This window comes from Aristolochia californica, unplaced genomic scaffold, assembly GCF_029961685.1.
Source record: "Aristolochia californica isolate CCGP_79_NKW_82.1479 unplaced genomic scaffold, dmAriCali1.0.hap1 SCAF_3, whole genome shotgun sequence".
NCBI classification, from domain to species: Eukaryota; Viridiplantae; Streptophyta; class Magnoliopsida; order Piperales; family Aristolochiaceae; genus Aristolochia; species Aristolochia californica.
The window spans coordinates 16,186,722-16,200,674 of NW_027181992.1; the positions used below are offsets into that span (position 1 = coordinate 16,186,722).

At 36.7% G+C, this 13,953-nt stretch overlaps 1 protein-coding gene across 3 annotated transcripts; it reads left to right on the forward strand.

Annotated features, from left to right (window-relative positions):
• Nucleotides 1-4,191: 4,191 nt before the first annotated feature.
• Nucleotides 4,192-12,208, forward strand: LOC137958772 (cullin-1). Of its 3 annotated transcripts, none has more exons than XM_068805898.1 (20): nucleotides 4,192-4,442; nucleotides 4,733-4,892; nucleotides 5,011-5,110; nucleotides 5,569-5,754; nucleotides 5,915-5,962; nucleotides 6,034-6,237; nucleotides 6,366-6,443; nucleotides 6,567-6,656; nucleotides 6,750-6,830; nucleotides 6,914-6,976; nucleotides 9,093-9,128; nucleotides 9,216-9,302; nucleotides 9,386-9,535; nucleotides 10,118-10,173; nucleotides 10,261-10,381; nucleotides 10,489-10,650; nucleotides 10,726-10,869; nucleotides 10,979-11,197; nucleotides 11,359-11,526; nucleotides 11,653-12,208. In XM_068805898.1, exons 2-20 carry the CDS (start codon nucleotides 4,747-4,749, stop codon nucleotides 11,752-11,754), a joined length of 2,241 nt encoding a protein of 746 aa, XP_068661999.1. In that variant the 5' UTR covers nucleotides 4,192-4,442; nucleotides 4,733-4,746; the 3' UTR covers nucleotides 11,755-12,208. The 3 variants fall into 3 exon arrangements, with proteins under 3 accessions (XP_068661999.1, XP_068662000.1, XP_068662001.1); XM_068805899.1 differs by having other exon boundaries at nucleotides 4,192-4,332; XM_068805900.1 differs by having other exon boundaries at nucleotides 4,220-4,235.
• The last annotated feature ends 1,745 nt before the right edge of the window (nucleotides 12,209-13,953 follow it).

Genomic DNA, 13,953 nt, shown 5'->3' on the forward strand with positions numbered 1-13,953 from the left:
AACTCTTAGGTTGGTTGTTCTCTTCCTTCTTTTGATGATATAAGTGCTACATTGATGCGTATTCTAGATCCATCTACCACCTCACAAATTGATGTCTCATCTGCTATGTATTCAAATAATAGGGGCAGAAATTCAAGTAAGAGGGGATGAGGGAGAAATACTAAAGGTGGCCGAGAAAGAGGTGGTAGGGTTGGCCAAAACTCTTCGAGACCTGAAAATAGAACTTGTACCTATTGTGGAGGCAAATCACTTAATAGATACTTGTTGGAAAATTCATGGTAAACCAAATTGGGTTACAAATCAGATCTCTACAAACAATGGATACAACATTGAAGCCAAACCTTAGACTTCCAAAGGCAAGAAGATTGTATCTGAAGAAGACTTTGGCTTACTTCAAATATTGAAAAATATGTTGGTACCTACCCCCGACAAGACCTCTCTCAGTACTGTAACTACTACTATCACAGGTATGATCTCTACTACTTCACCTTCATCATCCCAGATTATTGATTCTAGAGCCTTCAAGCACCTGATGGGTAATCAATTTTCTATCTTTTCTTATTCAACTGATAAGTATGTTTCTATAGCAGATGGATCTCAAACCAAGGTACATGGGGTAGGGTTTACATTTGCTACACCTACTCTTCACTTACAAGATGTTCTTTTTGTTCTCCAGTTTCCTTTATATCTTTTGTTAGTTAGTCATTTAACAAAAAAAATTAATTGTTCCATTACCTTTTCTCCTACTTCTTGTATTTTCAGGAATTGTAGATGAAACATGTGATTGGTGGAGGTCGTGAACAAGGGGGACTTTACTATCTCAATTTGCTGGCAGACACAGCCACATCCAGTTCTTAGCACAAGGCTCTTCAATGGCACAATAGATTAGGTCATCCACCTTTACAATCTCTTAAGAATATGTTTCTTTCTTTACATTCCATTTACAGTTTGAATTGTCAAGTTTGTCAACTAAGTAAACACCAAATTAGTACTTACTCCCCTTGAGGCGAAACTGAAGGTGTTACTTTTTTTTTTTTAGTTCATAGTGATGTGTGGGGACCCTTAAATATTTCTAATATTTCTTATTTCAAGTACTTTATTACTTTTATTAATGATTTTTCTCAGGTTATATTGTTGTTTTTACTTAAAGACAAATAAGAAGTTTTACCTACTTTAAAATCTTTTTGCGTTATGATCTCTTCTCAGTTCAATACCAACTTAAAGGTTATTCGGGTAGATAATGCAAATGAATATATATGTCAGGAGACTTTCATCCATTTTGTAGGGATAATGGAATCATTCATCAAACTTCCCGTGTTTACACACCACAACATAATTGTGTGGCTGAGAGAAAGAATAGACATCTTCTTGAGGTTGCTTGGGCCCTTCTTCAACATATGCATGTGCCCGATTTCTACTGGCCAATTGCTATTCTTACAGGTTATTTTCTCATCAACAGGTTGCCTTCCTCAATTCTTAATGATAAGTCACCATACTCCCGCCCTTGGGTGTACTTGCTTTGTTCATGTCACTTCTTCGCATAGTACTAAATTGCACCCAAGGACTATTAAATAAATATCTTTTTCAGCTACTCTCGTACTAAAAAAGGATCTGTGTGTTATAATCCTTCTCTCAAAAACATTTTGTATCTAGAGATGTGATTTTTTTTAAGAGCAACCTTTTTATTCGTTTACAAGTGCCTCGCTTGGTTTTTCTTTTGCTAATGAGTTTCCTAAGCCTATTGTGCCTATCGAAGACTCAACATTTCATGGCAATGATGCTTTATCTTTTTAACCCTTTGAAGCATTAGCTGATACTACACCTGTGGAATGTACAAATCCTTTTGAGGTACGTTCTCCTTCTCCTCCAAGTGTTTTTGGTCCTCCATTTGATATTCGATCGATTGCTATTTGAAAAACGCCTTGGTTTGGCACACGACCATCTACCTCTCACCCCATCTCCAATTTTTTATCTACTCATTGGTTGTCTCCATCTTACTCTCGCTTATTTGCTTCTATTCCTCAGTCATAAAAAGAGGCCCTCCAATATCCAGAATGGAAAACAGTTATGGACGAAGAGATGGTAGTCCTATATGAGAATCATACTTGGCAACTTGTTCCCCTTCCATCCAATAAACAGTTGACGGGCAATAAGTGGGTATTCACTGTTAAGCATAATCCAGATGGTTTCGTGGTTCACTTTAAAGCCCAACTCATGGCCAAAGGCTATACTCAGTGCTATGGTGTTGACTATGAGGAGATGTTCTCACCTCTAGCCAAGCTAAACTTGGGATGTCTTTTATTATCTCTTGCTGCTAACTTTCGTCGCTCCATTTTTCAGCTTGATGTGAAAAATACCTTTTTCAATGGCGATATTAAAGAGAAAATTTATATGAGGCAACCACTTAGATATGTGGTTGATGGGGATTGGTATGCAACTTAAAAAAAACTTTATATGGTTTGAAGCAATCTCCTCGAGCTTGGTTTAACAAATTTAGTCAAGTTATGATTTGGTTTGGGTGCACAAGGTGTTTTGTGGATCATTATGTATTTTTTAAGCATACTAATAAGGGTGTGGTGCTACTTGTTGTGTATGTAGATGATATAATTTTGATAGGCCATAATACTGATAATATTAGTCATGTAAAAAACAGATATGCAGTGAATTCAAGACAAAGGACTTTGGACTCTTCAAGTACTTTCTTGGTATTGAAGTCCCTCAATCCAAACATGACATTATTCTATCATAAAGGAAATATGTATTTGACTTGCTTAAAGACGCATGAATGATGGGATGTCATCCTGTTGACACCCCTATGGATACAGATGTAAAATTATGTGTTGGTTTTGGAGAAGATGTTGATGTGGGCAAGTACCAAAGGCTGGTCGGGAAGTCGATTTATCTTACTATGGCCATAGTAGATATCTCCTTTGCAATTAGCGTTTTTGGTCTATACATGCATAAACTCAAATATCTCATTGGTAGGCATTGGAGAGAATCCTCAAATACTTAAAAAAGTCTCAAAGACAAGGGCTTTTATATAAGTGTCATGGTTATCTCAATATTGAAAGTTGACGTTGTAGATTGGGCTAGATCTCCAAATGATAGAAAATCTACCTCGGGGTACTATACTTTAGTTGGAGGAAACCTGGTTACTTGGAAGAGTAAAAAAATGTAGTTGCAAGATCCAATACCAAAGAGAAATATAGAGCAATGACACATGCGGTAAGTGAGCTTCTATGGATTAAATCCCTCCTAGCAGAGTTGAGATTAAACAAAGGTAGCTTGATGGAATTCTGTGATACAATCTACATTTCCTCCAACCCGGTATTTCATAAGAGAACAAAACATATTGAAGTTGGTTGTCACTTTGTTAGAGAAAAGCTGCAAGCATGCATTATATGTCTCAAACATGTCTTGTCTCAAAGGTAACTTGCTAATATACTTACAAAACCACTTAACTCAAAGGTTTCTCTATTGTATGCACCTAAGTTGACGGGGAGGGGGGCATGGTGTTAGAAGATATGATATAACTTGAGTGTCATTGATGTAATAAGCCTACGATCTTTTGCCTTTTATTTATACCCACTAGGGTGAAAGGTATGTTTGTAATTGTTATATATTTAACATATACAAATAAAACTTAAGAGGGAGAATTAGGGTATCCAAACTCCCGTCCCTAATCATCTCGTCTCATCTCGACCTCTCTCACTTAGCCATCTCTCTCTTTGTACTCTTTTACTCTCTTCTTCCTCTCTTTCCTTCTTCTTCCTTCTTTCTTATAAAATTGATGTGTAACTTTTTTAAAGCTTCGTTGTCAATCTGCTTTATCTGCTTCATGGAAAATTTTGCCCAATGCCATTTGTTTCTAGCACATAAATTTGGTAGTCCGGTACTTCATCCAGAATCTTGAACACCTGTGCCAGAATATAAACCTAAATCGATCTTCATCTTCAAAAAGTTAATTCCAAATTTTATGTGTATCCTTTCACAGTTTCACCCTTCAAAGCAATTTCTACGGAAAAACCTTCGGTCTACGCCGACCGTACAAAGTCAGTAGCGAATATTAGCCCTAGATCGGAGCTGCCCTCTGACTGCAGCTCGTAGTGACCGTCCATTGTGATCTCTTAAAGGTCCACTAAAGATTTTTATGAATTACTAGATTCATAACAGAATTAGATAAATGAAAGTAATACTGCAACGGTGAAGAGAGCCCAAATTCAGGGCGAGACTCTGTATGTTCCTCTCCTCTTGCCTCTCCGGGCTCTCCTTCAATCAATAATCTTCCCCTTGTCGGGGTCTTGTGCCAGCTCCTCCCTACTCTATATCTCGGTCTGTCATCCCCACTCTTCTTTTGATCTTGTTTAGGGCTTTGTAGAGTTGGGGCTTTCTCCTGGCGGCCCTTAACAAGGGGCGTTGAATCGAATTTTGATTTCCAGCTGGTACTCTCCGATGTTTCTCTTTTTTATGTGTCTCTTCTCGCCTCTTCTCGCTTACTTAGCTTGAACTCCCTTGATCTTTCTCGCCTAAAATTAGGGTTTTTGATAATGTGATTGTTGGAATTGCTAGTTTATTTGTTCTGCAAAAAAGTTTTCCTCGAAATTGAACTTAGGGTTAGGTTTTTGCATTTTCCAATGCTGGCGGTGGTGATTCTGTAGTTTAAGCTTTTATGTTGATGTATGCGAGTTATACTTTTCACACAGTCGTTTTCTGTTATTTTATTGTTGATCAGGATTTACTCTGGTGATGACTATGAACAACAACGATAGGAAGGTGATAGATCTTGACGAAGGATGGAAATTTATGCAGAAAGGTATCTTAAAGTTGAAGAACATCTTGGAAGGTCTTCCGGAGACTCAATTCAGCTCGGAGGATTACATGATGCTTTATACGTATCCTTTCCAATTTTTTTCTGTGGTGTGTGTGTGTGTGAGTGTTGTATGGTTCCGTTTGATTGTGGTGAATTTCTTTAGTCTTGTGAGTTTTTTGTTCCCTTTACTCTAAGAACAGGACTATATACAACATGTGCACTCAAAAACCTCCTCACGATTACTCGCAGCAGCTCTATGACAAATATCGGGAGTCTTTCGATGAATATATTACTTCTACGGTGAGAGACAATCTCTTAGTCCATCAGCTTTATGGGGTGCTCATGAGATCTTAGCTGAGCGATAGAACAGTTGCAATGACTATTTGAAAATAAAAAAGAAAATTGCATGGTTACTCTTTGGACTTTCTATGCGTGCGTATGTCAGGTGTGATAGAGGTTGGAAATCCTTTTGTTTATGTAGTATTTTCTCTATTTAAAATTTTTAATCCTTTTCCCCATTGTGATGGTTCTAGTTAAATCTATTCGATGTGTATATTATTTTTCATGTTTAATTTAAAATATAGGAAACGTGGCTAGGATCTTATTTGTTGCTAGTGCCATCTACTTTCAGTCCTATTTCATTCTCTTTCTTCCTACGCAGGTCTTACCCTGTAAGGTTGTAGCATAAAGAAAGTTTTCATTGTTAACTGTAGGCTATTATTATTGACTCTGATGTAATTTTGTTTCTATTTATATAGGTGCTACCCTCTCTGAGAGAGAAGCATGATGAGTTTATGCTCAGAGAGCTTGTGAAGAGATGGGCGAACCATAAAGTGATGGTTAGATGGCTTTCCCGTTTCTTTCATTATCTTGATCGTTACTTCATTGCTCGGAGGTCACTGCCCCCATTAAATGATGTGGGCTTGACACGTTTTCGTGAACTGGTATGCGAACAACTTATGTTCTTTCTTTATCTTATGTTTTCTTATTAGTTCATTGTGTTTTCTTCTTGACTTGGATTGACAAATTTTGCTTCTTTACATTACTTTGAGTTGCTTATGTGTTGATGCATTTTTCACTGCTTCTCTCCTGCAATGATCTAAGGTCTATGAGGAGATAAATGCGAAAGTCAGAGATGCTGTAATCTCATTGGTATGTATAGAAGTATTCACATGTGTAACTTTGTTTCATTTTTATTTTGACTGACACTGTGCTTGAACCAGATTGACCAAGAGCGTGAAGGAGAGCAGATTGATAGGGCACTTTTAAAAAATGTCCTTGATATTTTCGTGGAAATAGGGATGGGAGGAATGGACCGCTATGAAAATGATTTTGAAGCGGCCATGCTTAAAGATACTGCTGCTTATTATTCTCGCAAGGCATCCAACTGGATTTTGGAGGATTCCTGTCCAGATTATATGCTGAAGGTCATTAGTTTCTGCTATAAGTTGGTTTCTTTTCAACATTCAAAAAAAGAAAAACAATTGCTGTCTTTTATGTATTATTTGCTTACTGATTACCAGTAATATCTGACCATTTCCTGATGAACTATTAGGCTGAGGAATGTTTGAAAAGGGAAAAAGATAGGGTTTCTCATTACTTGCATTCAAGCAGTGAGCAAAAGTTACTGGAGGTCTGTTTGTGCTTGACACACTTCATTCTTTGTACATGATTGCAGCACTTCTGCATTGAAGTTCAATCATGTAACATGCATTTTCCCCAATAAATGTAAAATGTTGTTACTTCACCTTTTCAGAAAGTGCAACATGAATTGCTGTTTGTATATGCAAGCCAATTGCTTGAGAAGGAGCATTCTGGATGCCATGCCTTGCTTAGAGATGACAAGGTGTTAACGATGCTGTTTAATTTTTTGTAGTGCCTTCCAAAGGATTCTGCTCTTCTGTTTCCAGCTGATGCAATATTTGATGTGGATTATTAGGTGGAGGATCTTTCAAGGATGTACAGACTTTTCTCTAAAATACCTCGGGGCTTAGATCCTGTTGCTCAGATATTCAAGCAGGTGAGCACATTTTCATCCTAAATCTCTCTTCCTCTCTGATGTTGTTTATTATTAGCAGTTTATGAGTAAGTTGTCTGTTGCAGCATGTAACTGATGAAGGTACAGCCTTGGTCAAACAAGCAGAAGATGCGGCCAGTAACAAAAAGGTGATTTATTTTGATATTTGTATCTGGTCAGATCTTTATATGCTAGTTCATATCATTTGGTTGATGAGATTATTCTTACATCTGTATTGCATTTTATGTCTCGTAAGTTTCATAATTGGAAGCACTGCAGTGATAGGTCTTACTCTCATTCAAGTCATATGGTTCATGTGATTTTTCTTACATCTGTGTAGCATTTTATGTCTCTAAATTTCATAATTGGAAACACTGCTGTGATAGGTCCAGCACTTGATGGTATAAAAAATGAGTTTGTATTTTTGTAGAACTTAAGGCTAGTTCATTTCAACTATTATGAATTAAAGGAGTTAACCCTGTCTACATTTACCTATTTGTAATTGCATTTGAAAGCCTTGTGTGCATCTTGTTTCTTGTGCATCTTACTGAGGGAAAGTTTTTACATCAGGAATTAGTTAGATGTGAGTCATTGGAGAGGTGGACTCACTTCATGTTTGTGCCTTTTTTCTTACAAAGTTGGTTTTTTAGAAACATTTTTTTAGATAGTGTTTAGCCGATGCATGTTGCAGAGTTTCCTGATACTAAATTCTTCAGAACATTAGAAGTATTAGTCATATGCTTTAGCTGCTTTCTTGCCTTAAGAGTTTTTTTGTATGAAAAATCTGAGAAGCCTCCCCTGTAAAGTTCCCTCTTTCCGTAACTTTTTTTAAACTCTGTAACGTCCCATAATTAAATAACCTGAAGGTTAGGGGCTTCTCAGATGTTACATAACATGTAACTGCAAAGACGTATTGGGTTTTTGACAACCCACTGTGTTTCAAATGTCTGAAATGCCCAACCAAATGGAAGATGTAGATTTAAAGTAAACAACAAACATTGAAAGCTCAATCATAAAGATCAATGTTTGTTAGTAAATTGTCAAAACCTTAGCCTTTAACCCTCTTGTGGCATGTCGGAAAGAATAAGCAGGAAAAACTAATTACTCGGATGCTGGGAACAGGGGTATGTAGTTTTGAGTGATAAGTCTTGGTTTATGATGTTAATAATCCTTGAGGAGATGATTAAGCTCACATGTTAGTTGTGTTGATGGATCCTATGCCACGAGGAAGTGATGAAATAGCTAATTGGTGTTGGATGATGTAAGTGCTTATAGCTTCTGATGATCAAGGACGAGAAAAGCTTATGGTTATAGTGAGATTTTATATTCTTCATAGTGGGTCATGGATTTCTTTCTTAAAAGTTGTGACTTATCCCTCCTTAAAAGCCACTCTAACTCCTATTTATTTATTACAAATTTATTGGATAAATGGAAATTAAATCCCTAAATTGTACTGTGTGAAAACTTGACTCTTCTTCATTCTGTCATACTTCTCCCCCTATCATGCATCCTAGTGGTATCATGGAGTGAGGTTCCCTGTTTAAACCATTCAGTTGCTGTCCACATTGGTATTTATACCAAGTTCTAATTGCGTTTTTATAGTTACATTTATGGTTTTATATTTTCCTATTTCCGTTTAGATGGATTACAGTTTCTAGAACCTCAGGATGCTCTTTTAGAACTAGGATAGGCTTCATTAGATAAAAGTTCAGAGGAGGCTTTCACAGAAGTCCTGGTCACTCTGTTTGGAATACATAATGTACTTCTTTAGGGGTCTATTGGAAATAATGACAAGATGCAATCCCATATTTTTTGCTCTTCTTCCAAACTCCAATCTGACCTGTACTTCTAAATAAATTTCTGTCCAGATGAACATATTTTTTGGACATTGAATTTGTTCAAAATTTGTAATTCTGCAAGATATCATGGATTTGGTAATCTGGTCAATCTCCTTATTCTCTTTTAAGGCATATGACATTGCAGATATTTGCTAATGTTCTTTTTACCCCTGCTTGTCCACTGTTTTTTATATGTTGAGGCTCCTTTATAGAGATCTTGCATTAAATGTGTTTCTTTTTTTTCCCAAGTGAAATTTGACCTGGCCAAGATAATCATCTTTGTATTGTGATAGGGTGAGAATTTGTTCTTGAAAATGGCCTGATTAAAATTCTACAATTTTACCCTTTGTGACTGTGGGTAAAGAGCGCAGAAATTGTGCAAAGCCTGTCTGACACTGCATATGTTGATCTTTTTTTTTTCTTTCAGGTTGAGAAAAGAGATATTGTTGGTTTGCAAGAACAGGTAGACCATCATATGTGCTGACTGTAATGTTTGATTTATTGGCTGATAATTGTGGAGAAGCTAAGTCATGGTTGTCGACTTATGCAGGTTTTTGTTAGAAAAGTTATTGAGCTACATGACAAATACTTGGCGTATGTGAATGACTGCTTCATGAACCACTCACTTTTTCATAAGGTCTTTGCTATTTAAATTCATTGTGAAGTTTTTTCCTTCACTTTCAATTTCAAATCTGAAATTTCTGCTTTAATCTTTTCCAGGCCCTAAAAGAAGCTTTCGAGGTCTTCTGCAATAAGGGGGTTTCTGGTAGTTCTAGTGCAGAACTTCTGGCTACATTTTGTGATAATATTCTGAAGAAGGGTGGCAGTGAGAAGCTAAGTGATGAAGCCATAGAAGAGACACTCGAGAAGGTTGTTATTTTTTCCCTTGTTTTGCCCATTAATTATATTTTATCTTTTATTAATGTTTTTGCCAGTTAGAATTGTCAAAGGAAAAAAAAAAATCTTGCAAGTTGGCTGTCACTTGTCTGTGATCTTGTGAATCATTTCCCTTTTTTATTCTGGAGTAGTAAGTGCTACAATATACATCAAAATCATGTTTCTTGTGAATAAAAGGGCCAACTCATTTTGTTATTATCAGTGACGAGTAAAAGAGGAGCCAGGAGGGACAAGAGAAGGGTTGTTGCATGTTCCTATGTGGGAAATATTACCATTGATCTAGAAAGGATTTTTAGGTTCTTCTGAATTAGAATTTTTCTTAATGAGGACTTCTGTTGTAAGAATGCTGGTACAACACTAATGTATTTAAGTAGCTATGTAGTTCATAATGAATGAAGGGCTATTTACATATAGAAATGTGTTTATAATATTTATTTCTGAAGTTCATTTAAAAAAAAATAATTATTTCTGAAGTGTGCGCTGTCCAGACCCACTGATATTTTTTCTTTTGGATTTTTTTCTTCTTATCTCTGTGGTTTCTTTTTTGATGTGTAGGTAGTCAAATTGCTTGCATATATCAGTGATAAAGACCTTTTTGGGGAATTCTATAGGTATATTTCTCTTCAATGGTGCTTGTTCCAGTTTCTAGTGTTTGCTGTAAGACGTATTTTTAGTTTGGTTCTGCTATTCCTTTGCAGGAAGAAGCTTGCTCGCCGACTTCTGTTTGATAGAAGTGCTAATGATGACCATGAGAGGAGCATTCTGACCAAGTTGAAGCAGCAATGTGGTGGACAGTTTACCTCAAAGATGGAAGGAATGGTCTGTTTTTGATAGATTTAATTCCTAGTTTTTTATGCTTCAAAATCTCTTTTCTCTGTACTTAGTTGGATACTGACTATCTGTTTTTGTCCTGTGGTTTGATTAAGGTGACGGATTTGACATTAGCCAGGGAGAATCAGACCTCCTTTGAGGATTATCTCAACAACAATCCCAACGGAAATCCTGGGATGGACTTGACAGTGACTGTATTAACAACTGGGTTCTGGCCAAGTTACAAATCCCATGATTTGAACCTTCCAGCTGAGATGGTATATATTTACATGTTAATTTTCAAAAATGGGTGGGGAATCTCCTCTGTTATTCAACAACTGTTCCTACTGCAGGTCAAATGTGTTGAGGTTTTCAAGGAATTCTACCAAACAAAAACTAAACACAGAAAGCTCACTTGGATATACTCATTAGGTACATGTAATGTCAATGGCAAATTTGAAGCAAAAACCATAGAGCTGATAGTAACTACTTATCAGGTAACGTGGACATAACAACCTTCTACTTTCTCTGTCATAGGAAAAAGGATATGTGAGTTTTTTGGGGGAGTTCTCTTTGAGCTTCATGAACTGTTGTATTTGTGTGCAGGCCTGTGTATTACTTCTGTTCAATGCTTCAGATAGGCTGAGTTACTCAGAAATTATGGTACAACTGAACTTAACGGATGATGATGTAGTCAGATTACTACATTCTCTTTCATGTGCGAAGTACAAGATTCTGAACAAAGAGCCAAACACGAAGAACATTTCCCCAACTGATATTTTTGAGTTCAACTCAAAGTTCACTGACAAGATGAGGAGGATTAAGGTACGAGTTGTCTATCAAATACAAGCAAAACAGAAAAGAAAAGGAAACGTGTCCACGTGCACACCTCTTCACAATCAAATTTTCTTCCCTACACTTAATATTAAGTTATATTATTTCTAAGATGCTAATGTTGGTCACGTACTTGTACTTAAAAAATTCAGATACCACTCCCTCCGGTAGATGAAAAGAAAAAGGTCATTGAAGATGTTGACAAGGACCGTCGGTATGCTATCGATGCTTCTATTGTACGGATAATGAAGAGTAGGAAGGTTTTGGGTCATCAGCAGTTGGTGATGGAATGTGTGGAGCAGCTTGGTCGTATGTTCAAGGTATGTGACTCTTTTTTTTTTTTTTTTTGAAATGTATGTGACTCCATTGCGATTCTGTATAAACCCATTCCACCAAGAATGTGATTGTTAACTACTCACACAAGCTTACTGTTGTGTGCTTTACAGCCTGATTTTAAGGCCATCAAGAAACGCATTGAGGATTTGATCACCAGGGATTATCTAGAGAGGGACAAGGATAATCCCAATGTGTTCAGGTACTTGGCATGATGGGTCTGCCAAAACCAGCCCATCGCCATGTTGACATGGGAGATATATGTAGCATGGCAGACATGTATAGGAGAAATGTTGGGAGCGTTGTAGTGCCATAATGAAAAAGATAGCCTGAGCTTTGAGTTGATGACCCTGTGAACGGTCCTCGTCTATTCTTGTACATTTTTTAAATCTTAGCCAAGTGAGTAACTATTGCCATCGAAGCCGCCCATTTCTTCAATAGAGAGAGAGAATCACAAGGGTTAACATATGCATGGTGCAGTTTTATGGATTAACAGCTGCATCATGGTGTTGCTGTCATGCGTCCTTTCTCCGTGCTCGGAGGATTCCATTTTCTTTTTTTTCTTGTCATCAAAGCTTCGACTTAACGTTACTATTGTAATCATTTTAATTGTGATTGGTATTTGTTTTATATTTTGAGAGTAAAAAACCCACTCAAATGTGGCCTGCATCTGCTGTTACATTGAACGATATTTGCAAGTGCGATGTGACTGCTCGATTTGGTGAAGATGATATTTGATCAGCCAAAAAGGGATTGGCAAGCTCGGAAAAGCGTTACCTTACATTAACTATCCATAATGGGCCGTTTTCCATTTGTGGCATATACATGCTAAGCAACAAAATTTGTATAAGCTTTGGATGTGCGCAAGTCAGGTTTGCCATCAAGCTGAGCTTCTTTTAATGTATTTATTAACCTCTTATGAGCGGTCTGCCGGCACGTTCTGATGTGGTTTGAGGATTGAATCGTCCGGCGGAATTGTGGACTTTAAGGTGGTCAAATAAATAATAAAAAACGCGGCCAAAAGTATAAACAAAGTCGAATTCGACAAAAACCAAGTAGGGGCTTCATGATGTTCTTGTTGACCAATTATCGGATCAATGACTGGATTTGATCTCATGTAGGATTGTAAACACGTAACAACAGTAGAGGACAGAAGAAATACATCATCGTCCTCTTTGCTTATTTTTCTTCCGTTCCTTGCACGTATCATATTCTGTTAGACATGCTTGATTCTATTTTTTCCCCATAATCAATAATTACCATCTACCATTTAGACAAAAGTCTTCTACATAACTTTAGGTAGAGATTCAGCAATCATATTGGTTAAACAACGCTTGGCACCTACGCTCATGAACCCAAAATCATCGAAATTTCATATTGAAGGTTCCAAAGGTACCGCCGATATTCTCTTTTCCGCTAACTGTATGGTCTAAGATGAAAATTAGTCTTTAATTTCATACTCTTTGAATAAACATTGGAATCTAGAGAAATGGTGACAATTTACGAAAAAGTTCAATTAATATAGTGTATACAAATTAAATATTTCTATATCGCCAGGTTCTTGATTTTTCTACTCTCTGTTAATAACGTGACCTGTCCAATGAAACTGGGGCTGACATTTGAATGAAGTTCAACCACCCATTATTCAGATATAACTCAAGGATTAAAACCAGTTGATCATGTTCTTTATAACTATTATGATAATGTATGTTCTTTATGATTGCAAAGTGAATGTCTACGTGCAGGTGCAACACTTCCACCCTTAATACTTTTTTCTTTTCTTTTGGTCTTAAGAATCTAATAGTTAATATCTCTAAGAGAAGTTATACAAGTGAAGCAAATCATGCACAAGGTCCAAATCACCAATCAACTCTGCATACAAGAAATGATTTCCAACTCGCCAACTCAGTTAGAGAAGATATTAATCAGCATTCAACTTTGAATTATCCTCTTATCCTTCTCACAAGTATCTTCTTCCCTCTGCGACATGGCTATCTCTACCTCCATCGATAACTCCACTTCTTCTCCTCTTTTCCTACTCTTTGGGTGACAAGTAGGCCAATATTTTGATCGATCAGAATTCATTCAGACTCGCAGAGGATCCCACTCCCCTCACAATATCAATATCAATTGAACTATGATGATTCTCTAAGTCTCATATCCCCATTGAGTATTCTTTTGCTCTTCTAAAGAAAAGAATAAACATTTACAAAACCTTATAAAGCTATCAAACGAATCAACAAAAGATAAGGTTCTTGCATTAGTAAAAGCTAGAGAAGAGTACTACTCATTCAATGAGTTTATCTCCAAGCCAAATCCAACTAGTGTTGATTAACTTAAAAAGGAGTAGGAGAACTTAAGATTATAAATTATCACGATTAATCGAAGAATTCAGCTACTAGAACTCTAGGTTC